The sequence below is a fragment of the Xyrauchen texanus genome, chromosome 10 (assembly GCF_025860055.1).
Source record: "Xyrauchen texanus isolate HMW12.3.18 chromosome 10, RBS_HiC_50CHRs, whole genome shotgun sequence".
NCBI lineage: Eukaryota > Metazoa > Chordata > Actinopteri > Cypriniformes > Catostomidae > Xyrauchen > Xyrauchen texanus.
In genome coordinates, this window is record NC_068285.1 from 31,896,315 (window position 1) to 31,919,832 (window position 23,518).

At 39.2% G+C, this 23,518-nt stretch overlaps 1 protein-coding gene across 1 annotated transcript in view; it reads right to left on the bottom strand.

Moving 5' to 3' along the window:
• Positions 1–21,121, bottom strand: part of pex1 (peroxisomal biogenesis factor 1) — a 28,134-nt gene extending 7,013 nt beyond the window's left edge. Inside the window, exons 1-16 of the mRNA XM_052135133.1 lie at positions 20,907–21,121; positions 20,631–20,774; positions 20,436–20,519; positions 18,291–18,405; positions 17,485–18,200; positions 16,878–16,997; positions 16,665–16,788; positions 16,472–16,572; positions 14,580–14,671; positions 14,278–14,410; positions 13,880–13,976; positions 1,840–2,010; positions 1,593–1,747; positions 1,006–1,192; positions 763–923; positions 442–576 (exon numbers count right to left, since the gene is read on the bottom strand). Coding sequence (XP_051991093.1) covers positions 442–576; positions 763–923; positions 1,006–1,192; positions 1,593–1,747; positions 1,840–2,010; positions 13,880–13,976; positions 14,278–14,410; positions 14,580–14,671; positions 16,472–16,572; positions 16,665–16,788; positions 16,878–16,997; positions 17,485–18,200; positions 18,291–18,405; positions 20,436–20,519; positions 20,631–20,774; positions 20,907–21,014 — 2,643 coding nt within the window. The 5' untranslated portion in view covers positions 21,015–21,121. The remainder of the gene's footprint in view (positions 1–441; positions 577–762; positions 924–1,005; positions 1,193–1,592; positions 1,748–1,839; positions 2,011–13,879; positions 13,977–14,277; positions 14,411–14,579; positions 14,672–16,471; positions 16,573–16,664; positions 16,789–16,877; positions 16,998–17,484; positions 18,201–18,290; positions 18,406–20,435; positions 20,520–20,630; positions 20,775–20,906) is intronic.
• Positions 21,122–23,518: the final 2,397 nt, after the last annotated feature.

A 23,518-nucleotide genomic window follows, 5' to 3' on the forward strand; every position in this document is an offset into this window, starting at 1 on the left:
GCCACAAGAAATAAACAATACAAATGTGAACATGATTTTGGTGTGATAAAATAACTTACAAAGACTTCCTGTATAAAGTTATTTTCAATTAAAAAATTCCTTAAATTCCTTAAACACCAAAATGACCTTAAATGATGATTTAAGCCAAATAATACACAAGTTTCAACAAACAAATTGAATTGCTTTTTTTTAAAATAAAATTCTAAACTTCACATTTCAGCTTTTAAAACCTCCCAAAATGTTTTTCAAGTGTAAGTGCTTCACTGTAACCTTAATTGTTCCTTTTTTAAGGGGCGAGCTGGAATCATATTATTGTAGTAATCAACATAATGCCACAAATGCTGTAGATTGAGCTTAACTTGTATTGAACACAAGATATTCCTTTACATTTTTTTGTATATCATTATATCAGAACACATCCATATTCACACACTCCCTTACCTTGATGCTAATAAAGTTCATGCCGCTCTCCTTGGCGACAGCTCCAGCAAGTAGAGTCTTGCCTGTGCCGGGAGCTCCATAGAGCAGCACACCAGAGCACTGACGCATCGGCAAACTGGAGAAAAGTAGGGGGTACTGGAAAACACGAGACAACAGACCTTCTTTAACAGTTCAGGGATACACAGTGATATCCAATTTCCCACAAATCACTTGTATCCCTGTTAGTTTGCCCCTTTAACACAGATTTGTAACCAGTACCTTTTTAAAAAAAATTCTTGGATAAGTCCTGGAATTTTTTTTAATATGGAGATATTTTTGTACCATAGTTGGCAGCAGTATGATGTCCATCAGAAGCTGACGTGCCTGGTGAAGCCCCCCAATTCTCTCCATGCCCACCCCGCTTGGGGCCTGCAACTGAGCCCCCCAAAGCGAAGGTGGGGTGAAGTCCTGAAGAGCCTGTTTGAAGTCCTTATAGCTCAAATCTGCGGAATAAGAAACTTTAACTACAAAAGATTTCAGAAGGACTGCTGACTCATAGAGAGACTTAACTTTATTCGAGCTTGCCTTCAGAGCTGCCATTGCTTCTGCTGCATACGGTGTTGGCATGGACAGCTCTCTCAAGCAGCAGATTCAGGTCTTGTGGCATGTATCCTTCTGTTTCCTTGGCAACACTGTCCAGATCAAGAGTAGTTTGACAATCCCGAAGATTCCTTTTGTGTATCAGGGACCTCAGAATCTCAACCCTTTGAGTCTTCAAAGAGAAACAGTACAGTTGATATGTTCATAGCAACATTTTACAATACACAATGTACAAACATATTTTGATGAAGAGGAGAGAGTGGCCGGGCCGTGAGGTTGCACGGCTGGCGCTGAGTCACCTAATCAGCCAGGAGGGGGATAAAGACGAGCCAGGGGTGTCAGTTCAAGAGAGAAAGAGAGACACACGCGGCCACCATATGTGTGTGCACTTCTTTGTGTTTTACGTTAGGTTCAGTTCTATTATGTCATCAAAGTTTTGTTGACAGTTCTGCCAGTTCACGCCGCCTCCTTGCTCATCCTTACCCATTACAATATTATATTATACAGTAATATTACAGACAGCAGGGAAGTTATAGAAGAAAAAAAAGGAGACCACAGTGTCCTGACCTCACCTGATCGGGTGTTTGGATCTTGCTGAAGCTTTGGAAAAAGTGTGAGCCTTGCACCTCAGTCAGGGTCTGATGTAGGGCATGTTCACTGTGTGCTGTGACCACCAGAGCAATAAAACTGGAACGTACCACCATCTCATCCACCAAATCCCTCAGACCTGAACAAAACACAGATTAAAGATGTCTTCAGACTTCAAGGCTCCTCACGGAGGTGTGTAAGGAGCCATGCGTGTCTGTTGGGATGTCTTACTCTGTGCAATGTGTTGCCGCAGTATTGCCTCCGGTCCGTGCTCATGCTCAGGTGAGGTTGCAGCACCCGTCACGTGATCCAGATCATCCAGAAGGACCACTGAGGGCTGTCTCCAAACTGCCTGCTCAAAAACCTCCTCTAGCCTTTGCCTGATTGTGTCAGCTCGCTTGCCTAAGAAATTAAAGGCGTAGCGGTTACATTAATGTCTTCTAAAGCTAAATGATCACTTTAAGTATTTAAGTGCTTTTTAACTATAATTCAACGCTTCCGAGAGGGTGGAGTTCAAGCTGTCTCTCATGTGACGTATTCTGTTGCCATTGATACAGAGATAATCTCATGTACTCCACTCAGTTGAGACATCACGGCACAGCACCTACGCACGCTGCACGAGAGTTTGTTTGTGGCCTGCTTAGCACTGCTTATTCTCATACGTTCAACGTTATAGTCATCGTTCATAGTTATTATTTGTCATTTTACCGCGTCGTTCATAGTTATATCCTTTGTCATTTTACCACGTTTCAGATTCTTCCGCTTTTTCTCCCGTTTCATCTGCGTGTATTTTACCGGTTGCTGCTGACACCTAACTAGAGTCTGTGTTTGTAGCTTTTAATCCTTAAACATCTGCCATTTTTAAGCACGCATCAGGTCTTCCCGTATTATTCTCTTATCGGGATTCAACTGCGTGCATATTCCACCTGCATCCGCGTTCTATTTTTATAGCGATTAAACTGCGTGCATTTTTTCAGCGCGCACCGCTTTTTTCTCCTCTGCGGTACACAGATTATTGCATCGATCTCAAAGCACCGCTTATCAAGAACAACCACCACCAACAACAAACAATTTTGTGAGGGATTCAAATCAACCTCAAAACCCTCACCGCTCAGGAACAACGAACAATTTGCGGTAAGTCATGGCATCGGCTCATGTTATTTGTTCATGCATTGCATGTCACATGTTTACAATAGCCTCCTCCGTCAGCAGTGAGGGATTCACTTGTGATAAATGTAAGGAATTAGTCAGGCTGACGGAGAAGGTTAATGAGTTAGAGACTCGCATCCGAACGCTAGTAGAGGTCAGTGAGAAAGAGAAGCCGGTAGATACTGTTTCGGATGCGGGCAGTACAGAGAGCAAGACACACACTTTGGTTCCGGCTATAGAGCCCCTGCAGCAGGGCATTTGGGTGACGTCTCGGCGGCATACTCGTTCAGCAAAGAGACACCACTCTCCCGTTCCTGTTAGGGTTTCCAATAAATTCTCCCCACTCAGTGACACACCCACTGAGAATCATATTGAAAGAGCCCTTGTTATCGGTGATTCTATTGTAAGGAACGTGGAAATAGAGACTCCAGCCACTATTGTTAATTGCATTTCGGGGGCCAGAGCGTCTGACATCAAATCAAATTTACAAGTGCTGGCTAATGTTAAACGTAGATTTTCTAAAATTGTTATCCATGTCGGCACTAACGATGTCCGGCTTCGCCAGTCGGAGATCACTAAAGATAATGTTAAAGAGGTGTGCAAATTTGCAAAAACGATGTCAGACACTGTAATATGCTCTGGTCCCTCCCTGCTCGACGTGGTGACGAGGTTTATAGTAGATTAGTGTCACTGAATGGCTGGATGTCTGAGTGGTGTCTGCAGAATAAAATAGGATTTATAGACAATTGGAAAAGTTTTTGGGGTAGACCTGACCTGCTAAAGAGAGATGGACTCCATCCCTCCAGGGAAGGTGCCGCTCTCCTCTCTAGTAATTTGGCTCATAGACTTAATGATATTAATTGACTAACTGGGGCCCAGGTCAGGAAGCAGACAAACTGGTTAATCCGAACGTCTGCTAGCTGCCATGAGACGTCACACAGGTCACATAAACTACAACACATAGAGACAGTATCACCTAGATATCTCATAGAGACTGTGTCTGTTCCCCGAACTACCAAACACAATACCCTCACTAAATCATTTAGAAAAAATTTGATTAAGGTCAAACTTGAACAAAACAAACAAATTAAAAATAAACATCATATAAAAATAGGGCTACTAAACATTAGATCTCTTGCTACCAAAGCACTAATTGTCAATGAAATGATTACAGATCATAGATTGGATGCGCTCTGTTTGACTGAAACCTGGCTTAAACCGGATGAATATATTAGTTTAAATGAATCTACTCCCCAGGTTATTGTTATAAACATGAGCCTCGTCTGAAGGGCCGAGGAGGAGGTGTTGCTACAATTTACAGTGAAGTTTTTGGTGTTACTCAGAGGACAGGATATAAATGTAAGTCTTTTGAACTAATAATGCTTAATGTGACACCGTCAAATACAAATATAAATAAAAAATCTCTGTCGTCCTTTACCCTTGCTACAGTGTATAGATCACCCGGGCCTTATTCAGATTTCCTTAGTGAATTTTCAAATTTTCTATCAGATCTTGTAGTTACTGTAGATAGAGCCTTAATTGTTGGTGACTTCAACATTCACATAGATAATGAAAATGATACATTGGGATTAGCATTTATCGATATTCTCAACTCTCTCGGAGTCAGACAAAATGTAACAGGACCAACTCATCGCCATAATCATACGCTAGATTTAATTCTTTCATATGGAGTTGATGTTGATAATATAGAAATTCTGCAGCAGAGCGATGACATCTCGGATCATTGCCTCGTCTCTTGTATGCTGCGATCAGCTACTGTTACTCAATCTACACCACGCTATCGTTTAGGTAGAACTATTCTTTCGACCACTAAAGATAGCTTCACTAATACTCTTCCAGATCTATCTCATATACTCAATAAACCGCAAAGCCCAGAAGAACTTGATGAAATAACAAAAAATTTAAATGCAGTCTTCTCTAGCACCCTTGATGTTGTCGCCCCACTTCGATTAAAAAAAAAATAAAAAAAATAAGCCCTGCACCATGGTACAATGATCACACTCATGCTCTCAAGAGAGCAGCTCGGAAAATGGAGCGCATGTGGAAAAATACAAAATTAGAAGTATTTCAGGGTGCATGGAAGGATAGTATCTGTAGCTACAAACACGCACTAAAAGCTGCCAGGTCAGCATATTTTAGTAAACTCATAGAAAATAACCACAACAATCCTAGATGTTTATTCAGTACTGTGGCTAAATTGGTTAGGAATAAAGCCTCAACCGAACCAGATATTACGTCACACCTCAAGAGTAATGACTTCATGAATTTCTTTACAGATAAAATTGAAATAATCAGAAATAAAATTGGAATTATGCAATCATCTGTCATAGCACCTCAGAAATCAGAGTCGACTAATTTCCCTCATGTGCATCTTCAATCCTTCAGCTATCATAGGTCATGAAGAGCTAACAAAACTTATCGAAACATCAAAAGCCACAACTTGTTTGTTAGATCCAATACCAACTAAGCTCTTAAAAGAGGTATCTCCTGTAATATCAGAACCTCTTCTTAATATCATTAACTCCTCACTATGCTTAGGACATGTCCCAAGAAACTTTAAAATGGCAATTATCAAACCGCTAATTAAGAAGCCACAACTTGATTCTGGAGAACTTGCTAATTATAGACCGATTTCAAATCTCCCGTTTATGTCAAAAATACTAGAAAGGGTAGTATCCTCCCAAATATGTTCATTTCTACAGTAAAATAGTATATATGAAGAATTTCAATCTGGATTTAGGCCTCATCACAGTACAGAGACTGCACTTATCAGAGTTACAAATGACTTGCTCTTATCATCTGATCGCGGCAGCATTTCTCTTCTAGTGCTTTTAGATCTTAGTGCTGCATTCGACACGATAGATCACGACATTCTCTTGAATAGGCTGGAGAATTATGTTGGAATTTGTGGAGTGGCATTAGCATGGTTTAGGTCATATTTAGCAGACCGTTACCACTTTGTCTATGTAAATGAGGAATTGTCAAACCAAACAAAAGTAAAATATGGAGTGCCACAGGGATCAGTTTTAGGGCCTCTGCTTTTCTCCATGTATATGCTTCCCCTGGGAGATATTATCAGGAATCGTGGAATAAGTTTCCACTGCTATGCTGACGATACACAACTTTATATTTCTTCAAAACCTGATGAGATTTCACAATTATCAAAATTAACAGAGTGTATCAATGAAATAAAAGACTGGATGGCCAGAAATTTCCTTCTACTCAATTCTGACAAAACAGAGGTTCTAATTATTGGACCAAAAAGCTCTAAAAATAAGCCACTAAAATATAATTTGACTCTAGATGGATGTACCGTTACATCATCTTCAACAGCAAAGAACTTAGGTGTTATATTTGATACAAATCTGTCCTTTGAAAATCAAATTACAAATGTTTGTAGAACAGCATTCTTCCACCTAAGAACTATTGCTAAATTAAGGCAAATGCTCTCGGTTGCTGATGCCGAAAAACTAATTCATGCGTTCATGACCTCAAGACTAGATTATTGTAATGCATTACTGGGAGGATGTCCAGCAAGATCAATAAATAAACTTCAATTGGTTCAAAATGCAGCAGCCAGAGTGCTGACGAGAACCAAGAAATATGATCATATTAGCCCCATTTTATCATCGCTACATTGGCTACCTGTTAAATTTCGTATTGATTTTAAAATTCTGTTATCTACGTACAAAGCTTTGAATGGTCTAGCTCCGCAGTACTTAAGTGATCTTCTAACACGCTATATTCCAACACGTTCATTAAGATCGCAAAATTCTGGCCTATTAATAGTTCCTAGAATATCAAAATCCACAAAAGGAGGAAGATCCTTTTCATATTTGGCTCCTAAACTATGGAATAATCTCCCTAACACTGTTCGAGATGCAGACACACTCTCTCAGTTTAAGTCTAGACTAAAGAGTCATCTATTTAGCCAGGCATACACCTAATTTATCCCACACTTAGGCTGCTTTAGTTGAGTCTGCCGGAACTAGAAACATTGAGCATGATCTCAAACTCTGCAATAAATTGAATGGCATCTACGCTTACATCTTTTTATTTGTTTCCCTGTCTCAACCTCGGGACTCCTATCCTGAGGTCACCAGAACCGGCTGGATCCAGCACCATTCCTGCTTCATGTTGGACTCCACTGCTACATGTCGCTGAATGATGATGACTAAATGCGGTCGATTGATGGACTACGATCGTGAAATGGAATGCATAGACTAACTATTGCCCACAAAAGCCTTCGTCGGCCAATTGACAGGGACACTTGCATCTATGTGAACCTCTACAATTAATCTAGATGGACTTCAAAGACTTTGGTCATTAATCTTACAGTTCAAACACAATCGATTTTTACTCACTGACACCTTAACACTTAGTTTAATAATTTTAAAACATGATTTTACCTATACATAATTAATATTTACATTACATTCATAATGTTAGCCAGAGGGAACTGGCCCCCACAGTGAGTCTGGTTTCTCCCAAGGTTATTTTTCTCCATTAATCTACATCTTATGGAGTTTTGTGTTCCTTGCCACAGTCAGCCTACGGCTTGCTCACTGGGGTTATTAACTCTTTCCCGCCAGCGTTTTAAAAAAAAAAGTTGCCAGCCACCGCCAGGGTTTTTGACGATTTTCGCAAAACTTTAATGGCCCGCAGAATAATTAATTCCATGAATATATGAAGATGCTATATATCAAAATAAAGATCTGAGCCTCTGCTTTTAGGCAAATAAAAAACGATTTTATTTTATCTTCATTTGTTATTTTTAATGCCATTAAGGCATTAAAGGTAGGCTTTGTCAAAAACAACATTTCGGACAAAAAGCTGAGAAAAAGGCATTTCTATCTACATTTTGAGCTACATTCTCAAAACTCCACTTTACGTTTAAGACGATCGCAGTCTGTTTCTTTGATCAAAGAGTTGCGTACTCTTTCAAAACATGCGTCGTGGTCTTTCTTACCAGTATTCCACCTAAAACACGGATACCAGGAAAATTCCGTGTTTGGCGGAAGCTTTTTCATAAACCCCGGAAAATTCCGTGTTTGGAAGGGAAAGAGTTAATATAATTATCATTTAATTATTTTTAAACCATTAAAATCAAATTTTGTCTAAATTACACAATGATGACTAATCGACTTTATGGACGTTGCAGTTTTTGTCGTCTGTTAATGCTGATGTTCTGTGAAGCTGCTTTGAAACGATGTGTGTTGTGAAAGGCGCTATACAAATAAAATTGAATTGAACTGAATTGAATCCAGGATAAGCACACAAACGCACCATTGTGAGTAAAGAAACAGAAAAATACAGATTGAAACTAAAATCAACCAAGATACTGTACAGCGTTCTTCCTTCTCACTTGTAAAATGTGAAAACGGCTGTGACGCAAGTGTGTCAGTTCTCAAGTTTCAAATGCTAATGCGATTGCATCACAAAATGTTTAGTTAAAAAAGTACAAAAATATTCGATCGATAAAGCGATCATGTCACTTTAGAAGACATTAAATTTAACCACTGGGGTCGTATGGATGACGGTTATGCTGACTGTCTGTGATTTTTGGAGCTTCAAAAGAGAAATCTGCATTCTCTTGCATTTCAAGGACAAACTGAGCTGAGATATTTTCTAATTTTCTTCAAATGTGTTCTGGTGAAGAAAGACAGTCATACACACCTGGGTTATAATGAGGGTGAGTAAATAATTAGAGAATTTAAATTTTTGGGTGAACTCTCCCTTTAATTCACAATATGTATAATTCTGATTCACAAGAGACATGATAAATAGAATCTGCCAAAAAATCTTTATAGAATTAAGCTGATGTGTGTATTTTCTGCACCACTAATGCCACTTAATGGCAATTAAAACGGCTGAATTAACCCTTTAATGCATGCCTTTTGTCTTTAGTTTCCTGGGACCTCATTCCACCCCTGCACCCTAATCCATTTTTTGGAGTTATTCCCCACATCTTTAGTATTCCTCAACCTTTCTCTTATAATAGTGTAGCACAAAAATGTCAAAATTGCAATAAAATATATATTTTTATAATTGCTTAAGCACCAAAAGTGTTTTGAATCATTACCCTAAGTAACCTAGGTATGTAATAGTGTCCTTTTTGTTTTTTGCGCTTCCATAAATTATATTTGTGATTATTCCATATCTATATACGTTGACTATCACATGATTTATATTTCTTAAATAATTCCTTTAACAGCTTTCAATATATAAATCTGACAACTGGGCAGGGTAGGAGACTGCTGTAAATGTTTGTAGAATAGAAACAGTGCCGTCTACTGTACAGGGGTGTAATTGTTTTTCGTTTTTATTTTTTACAGACTCTGTGTGTATAAACCAGGTTTCCTCAAAAGGTGGCCCACAAGAGACAAATGTTTGGCCAGTGCTAAAGGCCTGTTCACACCAAATACGTGACAATTTTGTGAGGCAAACCTCCAACGAAAGGGCTATACACTGTCAATGGAGTCCGTAAAAAATAAAAACAATTACACCACTGTACATTAGGTGGCGCTGTTGCTGTTTTATAAACATATATACCAGTCTTCTGTCAGTGCTAGAGATTTATATATTGAATGCTGTTAAAGCATTTATTTACCTAATTTAACTGTTTCAATATGTTCTTTCCATGGTGTTGATGCATTTTGAAGACTATATATAATATGTGTTTTTATGCGGGTGAAATGAGTAAAGATCACTGTTGCATAAATATACATCCTACGAGCAGTGGCGGGCTGTGCATTAAAAGTCTAGGCCTTCAGTGTGATTCATGCCATTAAGAAAACACAGTTTCACAATGAATAAGACACCCTATGCCTTTGGGCATCATATATTATGTCGCAGCTAACTAGTAATACCAACTGAGATTTTAAAAACACATCCATGCACGACAGCCAGAACTTGAAATAACACTTAATGCTCAAGCAAGACTAATTTTAACTGCAGCATGACTGTTTTGTGAATAAATGTCAAAAATTATAATTTTGTATATGAATCTACCAAGGAGGTCTATAATACCTGGAAAAATCTAATAATATTTAGTTTCATCAGGGTACACGATTATGCTGCTTTCCATTCAAGTTGGATGTGGGATATTCCTACTTGATATCTCCGACCATAAATGCATTCCATTCCCCGATATTCAGAACATTTAAGGAAACAAAACCGCAATGCTCCCGTTAGCTTAGCAGGGGTTTGACTCTCATTAGAGATGTCTCCTATCAATCAAACTGATAAACAATGCTGCAGCACTAGCATTTGTGGTTCAGGTGTAGGATTACCCAAAGAGATTATAAAGTTTTATACACCTGTTTCTGCAGGTGTTTGTTAAACGAGCTTTAATATCATGTAATGTGGAAACAAACTAATTTATCGATATTACTTAATAAAGTGAATGTTTATCACTTACTTTGTATATCTCCCTGAGTGTCGACATGTTTGTGTGACATCATGCACCTGCATCTAAGCGAAATCGGAGTTGAGAATTTCTGCATAAGCCTACAAGTTGTAATTCTGACTTCAAGATGCATTCCATTGCACTTTTCCTAAAAATAAATAGTAAAATCCGACTTTCCGAGTTGAATGGAAAGCAGCACAACTTTTCAAAACTTGATCCGACACTGAATGCTCCAGCAGCCTAATTTACCTAAAACTCCTGATGTTGCTATAATGCAAAAAGCACTTACCAATTTACCTGATGTGAAAATCAGTCCTCCTTTCATGATTAATAAATTAAGCAATCACACGGTCTCGCAGAACATGTTTTTAAATCCATAAGGATCTCTTTCTCAACGGCAATAACAGCAGTGATGACAGCCGACTCGTCAAGATCTCGCGCTCTTCGCTTTTTAAATTACGTCACTTAAAGCGTGATTGCGTCACTCAAGGCCAGCTAGAAGGCCTCCACAGGAACATATTCTAAAGATCACACCCATCAAGAACAAATAAATCAATCTGATTGGCTGATGAATCTGACAGTCTGACTATAGTTGCCCGTTCATTTGCACTGTTGAGAGATTCTGTGGAAATTCTGAAGGCTTCTCAAACTGGATCTCAAACTCACGTGCTGCTTTGGGCATGCGATTTGTGATACATTTGTCACACTTTGCTTGTGAGCATCAAGGAATAAATTCTGACTGGCATATCGCAGTGCCGTTTTGCGGCCCTCTTCAGCTTATCATGCCCCGTTTCGTGGCCGGCCCACTGGGAAAAGTCCTGGTTCTCCCTATGGCCAGTCCGCCCCTGTCAGACTGTAAAGAACAGTAAGGATATTAAGAGAGCAATTATTTGATTGAAATGTGATTGCTTGGATCCCATCTTTGAAGGACACACGTTAAATGGGGCACTGTCATGTTACACACGTATGTAGAGAAAAATGCATTAAAAGGTAGAATTTTCTGAAAACAGTCTGTGGTAAAGTTTAACCAAAGTCACTGTTGACCTCATTAAATGCAGAGCAAATGTATCTTTGGCATATCACGTCTTAACTAAAGCGATGGTGACATCCATGCAACCAATCCATGAGGTAAATTTCCTTCAGAGAGCGCATTCCTGCGACGCAATACTTAATGAAAGTTTATCACCGCTACACAACTCAATCACTGGCCAGTGGCTAATACCAGACATTTTTGTCACCTAGCGAAAAATCTGGTCGCATATGCGTGTTGTAGAGGTCTGTACGCATTGACATTTAGCGACAACACAAAGCACAGACTTTTGTTTTTTGCCTGCCCCACACGTCACATATAAACAAATTAGCTGTGCTTGATCGCTTTTCATGTCGGTCCGATGGCCCCTTTCAGTCTAAGGTTGGTTCAAATATGTACTCTATGAGTGGGAGATATCGCAAATATAATCAAAAGATGTGTGGAAAAGTAATGCGTTTCTCAGGTGTGCTAAATGTATAGAACTTTTTCGTGTTCATTTTAAACCCTGTTATTTACATTTGACATTGCTATTTGACAAATAGTAAACTATAACAGGTACAACACATGAACAGTATACAGTGAGGAAAATAAGTATTTGAACACCCTGCTATTTTGCAAGTTCTCCCACTTGGAAATCATGGAGGGGTCTGAAATTGTCATCGTAGGTGCATGTCCACTGTGAGAGACATAATCTAAAAAAAAAAATCCAGAAATCACAATATATGATTTTTTAACTATTTATTTGTATGATACAGCTGCAAATAAGTATTTGAACACCTGCCTATCAGCTAGAATTCTGACCCTCAAAGACCTGTTAGTCTGCCTTTATAATGTCCACCTCCACTCCATTTATTATCCTAAATTAGATGCACCTGTTTGAGGTTGTTAGCTGCATAAAGACACCTGTCCACCCCATACAATCAGTAAGAATCCAACTACTAACATGGCCAAGACCAAAGAGCTGTCCAAAGACACTAGAGACAAAATTGTACACCTCCACAAGGCTGGAAAGGGCTACGGGGAAATTGCCAAGCAGCTTGGTGAAAAAAGGTCCACTGTTGGAGCAATCATTAGAAAATGGAAGAAGCTAAACATGACTGTCAATCTCCCTCGGACTGGGGCTCCATGCAAGATCTCACCTCGTGGGGTCTCAATGATCCTAAGAAAGGTGAGAAATCAGCCCAGAACTACACGGGAGGAGCTGGTCAATGACCTGAAAAGAGCTGGGACCACCGTTTCCAAGGTTACTGTTGGTAATACACTAAGACGTCATGGTTTGAAATCATGCATGGCACGGAAGGTTCCCCTGCTTAAACCAGCACATGTCAAGGCCCGTCTTAAGTTTGCCAATGACCATTTGGATGATCCAGAGGAGTCATGGGAGAAAGTCATGTGGTCAGATGAGACCAAAATAGAACTTTTTGGTCATAATTCCACTAACCGTGTTTGGAGGAAGAAGAATGATGAGTACCATCCCAAGAACACCATCCCTACTGTGAAGCATGGGGTGGTAGCATCATGCTTTGGGGGTGTTTTTCTGCACATGGGACAGGGCTGACTGCACTGTATTAAGGAGAGGATGACCGGGGCCATGTATTGCGAGATTTTGGGGAACAACCTCCTTCCCTCAGTTAGAGCATTGAAGATGGGTCGAGGCTGGGTCTTCCAACATGACAATGACCCGAAGCACACAGCCAGGATAACCAAGGAGTGGCTCTATAAGAAGCATATCAAGGTTCTGGCGTGGCCTAGCCAGTCTCCAGACCTAAACCCAATAGAGAATCTTTGGAGGGAGCTCAAACTCCGGGTTTCTCAGCGACAGCCCAGAAACCTGACTGATCTAGAGAAGATCTGTGTGGAGGAGTGGGCCAAAATCCCTCCTGCAGTGTGTGCAAACCTGGTGAAAAACTACAGGAAACGTTTGACCTCTGTAATTGCAAACAAAGGCTACTGTACCAAATATTAACATTGATTTTCTCAGGTGTTCAAATACTTATTTGCAGCTGTATCATACAAATAAATAGTTAAAAAATCATACATTGTGATTTCTGGATTTTTTTTTTTTAGATTATGTCTCTCACAGTGGACATGCACCTACGATGACAATTTCAGACCCCTCCATGATTTCCAAGTGGGAGAACTTGCAAAATAGCAGGGTGTTCAAATACTTATTTTCCTCACTGTAATATGACTATTGTTATTTTGTGTACTACTGAAATTATGTAAAGTTGTACATCTATAAAGACTCAATAATTGCCTGAGAAAATACATGTGTAACTTATGTGTAGCTCAATCTGTGTTTGACAGCTAGCTGTGTCTCATAAAATTTCAGTGTGAAAGTTAGAACCCTGTTCTAGATTTGTCCTGATTTATTGCATCATCTCTTTGATACATGAAAAATAAAACACAAAAATATATCAGAATATATTCTATTCTAATCATTTCTAATTGTCTTGAAAATGTTAAACTATGTGGGCATTTTGTAGATCCATTTGCGCCAGGTCTCTAAAGACCCAAGTATGTAATAGTGTTTGGTGAAAAACCCATGTATTAAGAGTTGGTATCGTGAATCTTCAAATTTCAATGGTAATGCTATCAACTACTGAAGTCATTGCCAGTTGGATTACACAGCAAACAGCTACAGTACATTTTTCTCTTCTTACCTCTCAGTGTCTTACAGTCTATCACTTGAACGTGGGCATCCAGCTCTTCACTGGCCTTTCGACACAGTGCTCTGGAGAGTGACGTCTTCCCACTGCCCTGTGGAGATCAGCTGGACATTTATCACACACTCCAGCACACTCATTCACATGTGGTTTGCTGGTCTTAGCTGGTTTAAGCTTTTCTCCTGGCCTGACTTGGCAGGTTTTTAGCAGGTGTAGCTGGTCGGCAAGCTGGTCTACCAGCCTGACAGTTTAAAAAGTGCTCTAAGACAGCTAAGAACAGCAAACTGATTTTTTAGTAGGACTGAAACGTTATTTCTTTATACTTATTGCATAAGTGGGAGATCAAGTAGTAAAATCTGAATTTGAATTGAACTTTAGAGGAACTTAAAGGTTACCTTGGCTCCTGTGATGAGGAGAGCTCCACCAATGAGTCCACGTCCTGTAGAGACCAGGTCATGAGAGAGAGGACCTTCCATTAGAGCATGAGAGATGTGTTGAAAAGCAGACCTGCTGATGTCCTCTATCCCACTGTGCAAACAGACAGGACCCAGACAAATTTGAACAGGCTCAATCACTAATAACAAAGAACAGCTGCTATGACTACTCAAAGTGAATCCAGTTTGTTGCTAAAGTTATTTGAAAAATATGTTGAAAGTGTCTGTTTTTTGTTTTGTATTTTAAGTGATTTAAAGCATACCCAAGAGAGCTGAGGGAAGGAAAGCCAAGACAGGGGTCATAATCTGAGTTTGCAGAGCCCATGTGGTCCGAATTTTGTGGCTCCCTGAGCACCTAAACAGAACCATAAAATATTATGCTAGTTTATGGAGTAAATCATTTTCTTAAAGCTGAAGTATGTAATAACACTAAATGGAACAGCTTTCTGAATACGCCACTGTCTGCTGTTAATCAAACAAAGAGATAGTCCCACCCCCAAATCATGCCATTGGTCGATAAGTGTCATTGCGTTTGTATAGACTTATGCTAATGGATGAGCCAATGTTGCTATATCGGGCTGATCATGATCCTCTAGAGTCACAGTGTTTTTGGGGAAATCAACCTATCCACCTTATTTTTTCAGTGAAACTAGGGCGCCACCATTATCAACCTTGAATGTGGACCACTTCTGGTATAAGCCACTTCCAACTATTTTAGCTATACAAAAATACTACATTATGCTGCTTTATATTACAGGCTGGCAATAAATGTCAAAATATTACTATCATTAATTACAAATTTCATAAACTCATTGGTTTTGTGCGCACAGTTTTACCGTTTATCGCATTTTGTCATTGTTTTATCACACATTGTTGCACAGGCAGAATTAATGAAATCAGGCACTGACAGGACAGTCCGCTACAAATGTACACAACCAGCAGAGAAGAGAAGGATGCCGGTAAAATACTGCTTCAACTTTCTTTGCATTAAAACTACATCTTGGTAAAATAATATACACATTTTACTCTCCACTCTTGTCAGAGAGCATTCTCTCTTTCTTATCAGTGCACAGTAAACAGACATGCATATCTCGCATTCATCATGGTTATGGAACATCGCCTTTGGAAATAAATAAATAATTAAATAAATAAAGGCATCATCGGAGGTTATGCAGTTACATATGAACGGAGGTTTACATGGAGGCAAGAAAGACTGCATCGTCACGATCTCTGTTAAAACAAGTGAATGATTTACTTACTTTTTTACTATAAATGCTCACGTTAGAAAATTATCTGACATTGGCACATGATTCTGCTGTATATCATGTGGCTGATAGTTTATAAGACCATATCACTAAATTCTGGTATTATAACCTTCTAATTAACCTTATATACACTGCGGTCAGTGCCAGTGGAACTTTTTCACATTCGCCGGAAATTCAGCCGGTGCTTACTTCCACGTTGGCTTTCGTTTCTCTGCACATTAAGTTGGGATAGAAGAACATTGTGATGAGGAGGAGGGTGTGGCCCGGCTGTGATGATGCATGGCTGGTGCTGAATCAGCTGATCAGCGGGAGAGCGAGATAAAGGGGATCCGGAGGCACCAGTTCGAGAGAGAGAGAGAGAGAGAGGGGACGGAGGGGTGGCTGCCAGCCGGCGAGAGCCGAAGGAACCACTGCCGTCTGCCGGGGGAGGAGCGGTTCCGTCCGCCAGAGGGCAGAGGAGCGGTTCAGGACTGGGCGACGGTGCGTCCGGGAGCTGGCGAGCAAGTTCTTCTCTCTCTCTGTCTCTCACTCGCCCTTACCCTCTCCCTGTGCCTCCCCTCGTCTTTCTCCTGGATCCTGGGAGGCGGGGTAGACCACTGGCTGATGGAATGGCCAGAAGGGCAGTGTCTACCCTCCAGAGATGGGGGGGTGTTGGTCAGACCGGTGGCGCCCCAGTCTGAATCGAATCAGCTGATCGGCAGGAGAGTGAGATAAAGGGGAGCCGGAGGCTTTTATTTATGTTTGTTTTATGTTGAGTTTCTTATTAAACTTTATGTTTACTGTTCAGCCAGTTCCTGCCTCCTACTTGCCTGTCCTTTATCTGTTACAAAAATATTTATACTTCATAAAACCTACACACATCACATGTAAAACGATGTGTGAATTGTTACCTGCACATCTGTTTTTTTTAGTAAACTGGCTGATAGAAAGAACATTTCATCTTCTTTCTGTTGCTCTGGTTTCAACACACTCAATGCAAACTCTGACTTTCCTTAAAAGAGAGAAAAACAGGTTAGTCCATAACAACCACAAAATAAATAAAAACATATTTTAGAAACAAATTACTGGGAGCTTTTCCCATACCTTCAGCACAGGGTAAGTGAATGACATTGGAGCGTGCAGTCAGACAGGTTAACGGCTGATGGCTCTGAGCATGAACCCAATCTAGAAACGCAGCTTGAACCTCATCCTCTCTCTCACTCTCTGCCTTCACGCAGAAAGCAGATAGCAACCTTACAATAAAATATTCAGAGTGCCTGGCAGACAACAATGCATTAGTCTGAAAGAACTACTTACCATTGGTTGTAATGGTTGAAGCATGACTGCTTCTGCTACCCTGGGCATTGATTTCAAAGGCTGAATTCTCACAGCCGAGTGAGGGTCTATACTCAATTGCTTCTGCAACACTTTTGGGATCTGATAAATGTAACAAAACATGCAATTAGATTTTAGAGTGGTACATGACCATGCAAAACTCATCACCACAATTCTAGAATGTTGATGGTAGCTGCTATGCCGTTTTAGCACATTATGTGGTTGCAAGGCTTTTCTAGGTGGTTGCTTCCTGGCACTGGCCAAAACAAGCCTGCCCTAGGCCTCTATGAAAATTTGGTCCCCCTAGAAATAACTAGGTACTCTACTTTAGTATAAGTCTATGGGATTTTTATCTGTTTTGTTGTCCATTAAGTAAAAATCTTAAGTCTGATCAGTTCAAAAAGTAATAGCACACCTCTGCTCAATAAGCCACACAATTCAAGATATCATTCTCGTTAAAGTCTCTAATACAAAGTATGAGCAATAGTTATAGTGAAGCTAGCATATAATTAAGAATGGTTTAGAAATAACAGAAATTTGTTTTTTATTTATTTGTCTCAAATGACAGAATTTGTATGGAATAACTTACCCAAACCTTCCCTGAGTAAATATCTTCACTTCTATTGAATCTCTGTGCTTCCTGCAGCTTCTCTACATTATGACAAAGCATCCTAACCACAACAGCGTTCTTCTTGCATTCCTCTGCGTCTTTCTCTTTGTGAGGTCCATCTCTGACTTTCTTTTTCTCCATGGCCTCCTTGACTCTCTGTTTGACTTCTTTAGGAGAAAGAATCTTTGAAAGTCTCCCATATGTCAGGGCTGATTGCCCTGGACTCCAATTGTCATGTTCTTGCAGGTCCCATGGCAGTATATGCACATCTCCATGGCATGGTCCAAGATGGCTGACAGACCTAGGAGGGCCTCCACATGTTCGGAGGATACAGTCTTTCAGGATGATGGGAATGGCAGGAACTGCAATGTTTTCCTTTGCAGGCTCAGTTCTTCTTGTAAACAGGTATCTAACCAGGGTTTTCAGATCAGCTATACCTCCCCATTGGCCTTCATTCTGATTTTGGCAAATGTCCTGATTATTACTGAGGTTCTCATGATGGACGTTTGAGGCTATGGAAGCTTTGGAGATGGAGGGCAGCATGAGATCAACTTTCTGTTGTTTTTGTAAACATTGGCTTGGCTCTACTGGAGGAGTTTGGAGTAGTTGTTCACCTCCAGGATGTAGTTTTGGGGAGATAACAAGCTCTGTGAACTGCTCCAGTCGACCATATGAGACAGATGGAGAGAGGGATGCTAAAAAACAAAGGATCTTTAGTGTAAATGGACTGATTAACACCTACAATAATTCACATATGACTGACCTTTAAATTAGGGCTTACTGACCTATCCTGATAAAGATGACAGTATGTTGGTCCACCCACACAGGAAACACACCCCCACTAAAGACAACTCGGATCTGGTCCAAAAGTCGCTGTTCCAGTGCCATGCTGTGAAGCTCCTGGAATAAAGATCTCATGTTTGTGACTTAAAAACTAAGACTAAAGCCCTATTCAGAAGGGACTAGTTTTTAAACAACATTTTATTTACAATTATTATCAAACAATGTCTGTAAATTAATTGATCCATTCATCCATTGATTCAGACTAAACTAAAATTTCCGTGTTTATTACAGAGATAGAAATATGGGCATTGCAGAAGGTTGAACACATCAATTTAGGTGATAAAATTAACATATCTTTTAAACTTTATCGGTTTAAATTTAAAAATACTTCTCAATATAAAATACATTTCCAATAAATAATTATTAAATGTACTGATTTAATTTCTATTTATGAATTATACATTATAAATGAATGATTTTACAAAGCCTATTAAAATAAACTTCACATGAGTTCATAGAAGTGGCTGCTTATAATAAACCCACAGAAATAAACTAGACTTATCTGTGAATTATACTGTATAATTATAACATTACGTAACTGATCAGAGAAATTAAGATGAGCATCTTGCCTGATGCTGATTTTAAAGAGTGAAAACTCTCCTGTGGATTTTATTTTCTATTTTTTAGTAGGATGGCAAAAGAAAAAATTCTGCATCCATACTGAAAGGTGCGCTGCAGGTAGAAGACTGGCACACAAGCTCGCGGTTTATTGCGGTTGTGAGAGAAAAACACAGGCTTCTCAGATTCGGACGGGATTTAAATCACAAAGTACGTCTGTGAAACACAAATTTCCCTGACCTCCTCAGGGAAAACCAGTCTCATCCGAATAGGGTTTAAGACTAGCCTAAGACAAGCCACAAGTGTAGTTTATCACATTATGCCACGTGTGACAACCATAAAGTGTCTATGTTTTATCATTTACTAACAAACGTTTTTGTGTTACCTTTCTTTAAATTAAATGCCACTTGGTTTGATATTTTCTAATATGTGTATAAATATGTCCATTACAATGAGATAATTCATGAGAGTAAAAGTATTGCTCATAATATTGATGGTTATTTTACAACTGTAAACCCTAATGTTGCCATTACTGGAAATATTAAATTGTCTTTACTTTTCTTCACTTGAAATGTAAAGTTTGGGCTCACACCTCAAATATCTAAGTTCCATGAACTTATTATTATTATTTTTTTAATCAGATTTAAAGTGTTAATAACTCAAGCTAAGTACAAAATGAAGGCTATTGGCAATACCCACAATGCATTGAGTTTTAATTATTTAATTATGTTTCCTTGGTCAAAGGGAAATTATGGGGGTATTTAAATAGTTATTACTAAGAATTCATAGTATTCATAATTCATAGAATTCATAATTATTTCACTTATAGTATTACTTATAGTAGTTTTTTGCATGTTGACACCATCAGTGTGATTTGTGTCCCCTTTGGTCAGGTTGGACTCTGTTATCACTTATCATCTCAATTCTCCTTGAGCAAGTGCAACAGAAGTGCAGGCATACATTTCTGTGGAAAAATACTTTTATTTAATGATTGACCTAGAATCAGTTATAATATGTTATAATTAAGCAGCTATTATATGACCTAAATTAAGTCTACTTGTATCTAGTTGCCTTAACTTAAATAGTTAAGTTAATTCTATATAAACACCAAATTAACGTAATTACATTTACATTTTCAACTGAGGAAAACAAGTTGGAATAGATTAAACTTATTAGGGTTATTATCATTGACAAGTATCAGAGACAGTTTAGCAGCGCTAGACCACTGCTATTAAAATGAATGGGAGAAATTAGTAGATAGGATCTATACTTTAGTTCTGCTTGTTTACATCGAAAATGCCCAGGAGAGTTCCAAAGATGGCCAGCATGTGAATCATTTTAATTATAGCATAATTTGGTCCATTTTGGTATTATAGTGGTATTATTATTAGTATTTGGTGTTGTTATGATTGATGTTATTACTATGGTATTATCAAGGTTTTGCTTTATTATACCATGTTCTATATTACTTAAGTCAACAAGGGACTGAGAAGAGGACAGAGGTAAATCACTTGGCATCATGCACTCACCAGGATGTCCCAGTCATCTGTAGACAGAGGCTCTACAAACACCTGCTGCACTGACTGCACCTGATGACATGGCCGCAAGAACCCCTGAAACACAACACAAACATGTTAAATCAACATTCACACTCAAATAAATCACTTTCAATAGTCGGTAGTACTGAAATTGTTTAACAACACATCTAAAACAATGCAATGAACCTGCTCTCCATCTTTGATTCCAAGTTTCTCTGCCAGCTGCCTGCTGACCTCAGCTCTATCTTCTGGACCTGAAGACTGTCTGGACCTGATCCAGCTGACGAACACGGGTGCAGAAACACCCCAAGACAGCTCCACGATCTGGTTCTGTCAATAACACACAAGTGTTAAATGAATCATGAATTCCACCACTTTGCTTATGATGGAAGATAAACTTACAGTCCGGCGATATATTAGTTATTGGCATGCATGTATCATAAAACAGCTAGGTGGACACACCTCATTAAGACACAACTGAGACGCAAAGTTTGATGACAGGTGAAGAAAGCAGTTTTTGGAATTATTGAAGACTAGCGTGACAGGTTGAATTCCCTGGCTGCCCAACATTGCCTGCGAGGCTACAGTAACCTCGCACCTACGACACAATTATAGAGTATTTGAATGAATCAGCTGTAGAGCCCGAGCCAGCATGCTAGAACTGTAAACACGGACAGCAAGCCAGACATAAGTACATGCATACATCGATCACAAGCGCTGTTTGGGGCTGTTCACATGGAACACGTTCTCTCGTCCGTCAGCGCTGTTTTTCGACTAAACGGACGTCTTTGCTTTACTCCAGCGTCTCGTGCAGGAGCGACGTATTTTTAGACGTAGTGTGAAGTTAAAAAGAATGTCAACGGTTAAACACGTGTTGTACTGTCAGAGATCTTATATACTAAGATCACAACCTCCACTGTTTTCCCATAGGAGAGAGCATAACGGTCTACTACTCGTTACGACAGTTAATCACCGTTTGCGGATACCATACAAATGAATGAAGAGAGCCATAAACCGATACCTACCTGTCGCAAAATTGCATGTTCTCTTATGAAACTGCAATTGTATCGTAGTAATTTCAACACATAGATTATTCCTAAAGGATTGTTTAGTGTAAAATATGTTGACGATTAGCAAAAAGGTGATCAGTTTATTAAGTGATGAGCTGTTTCCTCACAAAAGAAGTTTATACAGCAAACTCAAGCATTTCCACCATAGACATTTATTTAAAAAATAAAGAAATAAACGGCAACAGGGACCGCTTACACCAGCTATACGTAAAACTAAGCCTAGTTGTGGCGTAAATGGGCAGTAAGTCACAATTTACACACCACTAAATATTTGATCGTTGCACCATTAATCTTAGGTAGGACGTAACCCTACATAATATTTATGGAAGCCTCTGACTAGGAGCAACAGTTGGAATAAAATCGCAGACTAAATTATATACTACTAATAGCCTGTTGTATTAGTATTTATTCATCACCCCTTATGTATTTTAGATACAGTTCCTATATATTGATGTTTACAGAGGGGAAATATACTATTTATCAAATCCACTTTTATTACATATCTTATTTTAATGGGGATTTAATTTACAGCTGACAGTAACATGAGCAAACAAGGTTTGAATATCAAGCGTAACAAGATCAAACTGAAATTCACAGCTTTTTAAAATTTCTGTGTCAAATGTCAAGGCTGTTTATTGAATCAATTAAACGTCATATTGTGATGGTTGTAACCACTGCAGTATTTACGGTAGTCCTGTTGGGAAAGTTACAACATCTGTTGAAGTGATTTATGCACCTAAAGATAAAAAGATGTTAATGTTTTCTAGTGACCCAGGTACTATCTCCTATTAAGATTGGGTTGATGAAGTGAAGAATTCTATGAGTTATCGGCAATACAGAGAAAGAGAACAGGCAGCATTTCTCTATGATTATTTGGAGGGGGGAGCTAAACAAGAGATAGGATATACATCTGAGCTATGCAGGAGTCCTGCATTGATTCTAGAAGTTTTAAAGGAAGTGTATGGCCATCCTTATTCTCTGACTGCTTCTCAAAAGCGTTTTTTTGACAGAAAACAGAAGGCAGGTGAGGGGTTGCGGGAATTTTCTCATTCATTGTTATCCCTGGCAGGGGACATAAATCGTTATAATGGAGGAGTGGAGCTGTGTGGAGAACAGACAATAAGAAATCAGTTTGCAGAGAATCAGAATCAGCTTTATTGCCAAGTATGCTTACACATACAAGGAATTTGTCTTGGTGACAGGAGCTTCCAGTGCACAACAATACAAACAATACCAAAACAGCATAGATAATTAAAAACAAACAAACAAAAAAAGAATAATAAATAAAAATAATTATACATATACGTACATACACTCACCTTCATACATACCCACATACACACACAGTGCAAATCTATTACAAATCTGTTATATAAAGAACAAAAATACAGTATATTATGTACAGTGCAATGTATGTAATGGCAGAAGTGGATATGTTGGATAATATAAATAGACATAACTGCGTATTGAACGGCCAGCCGTTCAACCTCCTTTCTATATGCAGACTCATTGTCATCTCGGATGTTGTCTGCAAACTTCAGGAGCTTGACAGAGTGATCCTTGGTGGTGCTGTCATTGGTGTAGAGGGAGAAGTGTATAGTGGGGAGAGCACACATCCCTGGGGGGGGGCACCAGAGCTGACTGTACAGGTGCTGGAAGTGAATTTCCACCTGTCTCACATGCTGCTGCCTGTCTGTCAGAAAGCTGGTGATCCAATAACAGGTAGACATGGGAACAGGGAGTTGGTTTAACTAGTAAGAGATCCTTCAATTCGTAGATAATTAAAATGATTAGACAAGATTCAAGACAGGAGCCCAGGTATGATTCGACAGGAAGACCTATTTGATTTAGATGTCAGGGAGCAGGACATATTGCCAGATTTTGTTCAGATATGAATATTATTAGTGATAATGGCCATCAGGCAACATCATCTGAGTCGGCTATGTTTCCAGCTAATATGCAACAGGGAAACAAATTCCCTCTGTAGTTAAGAGCCAGACTACG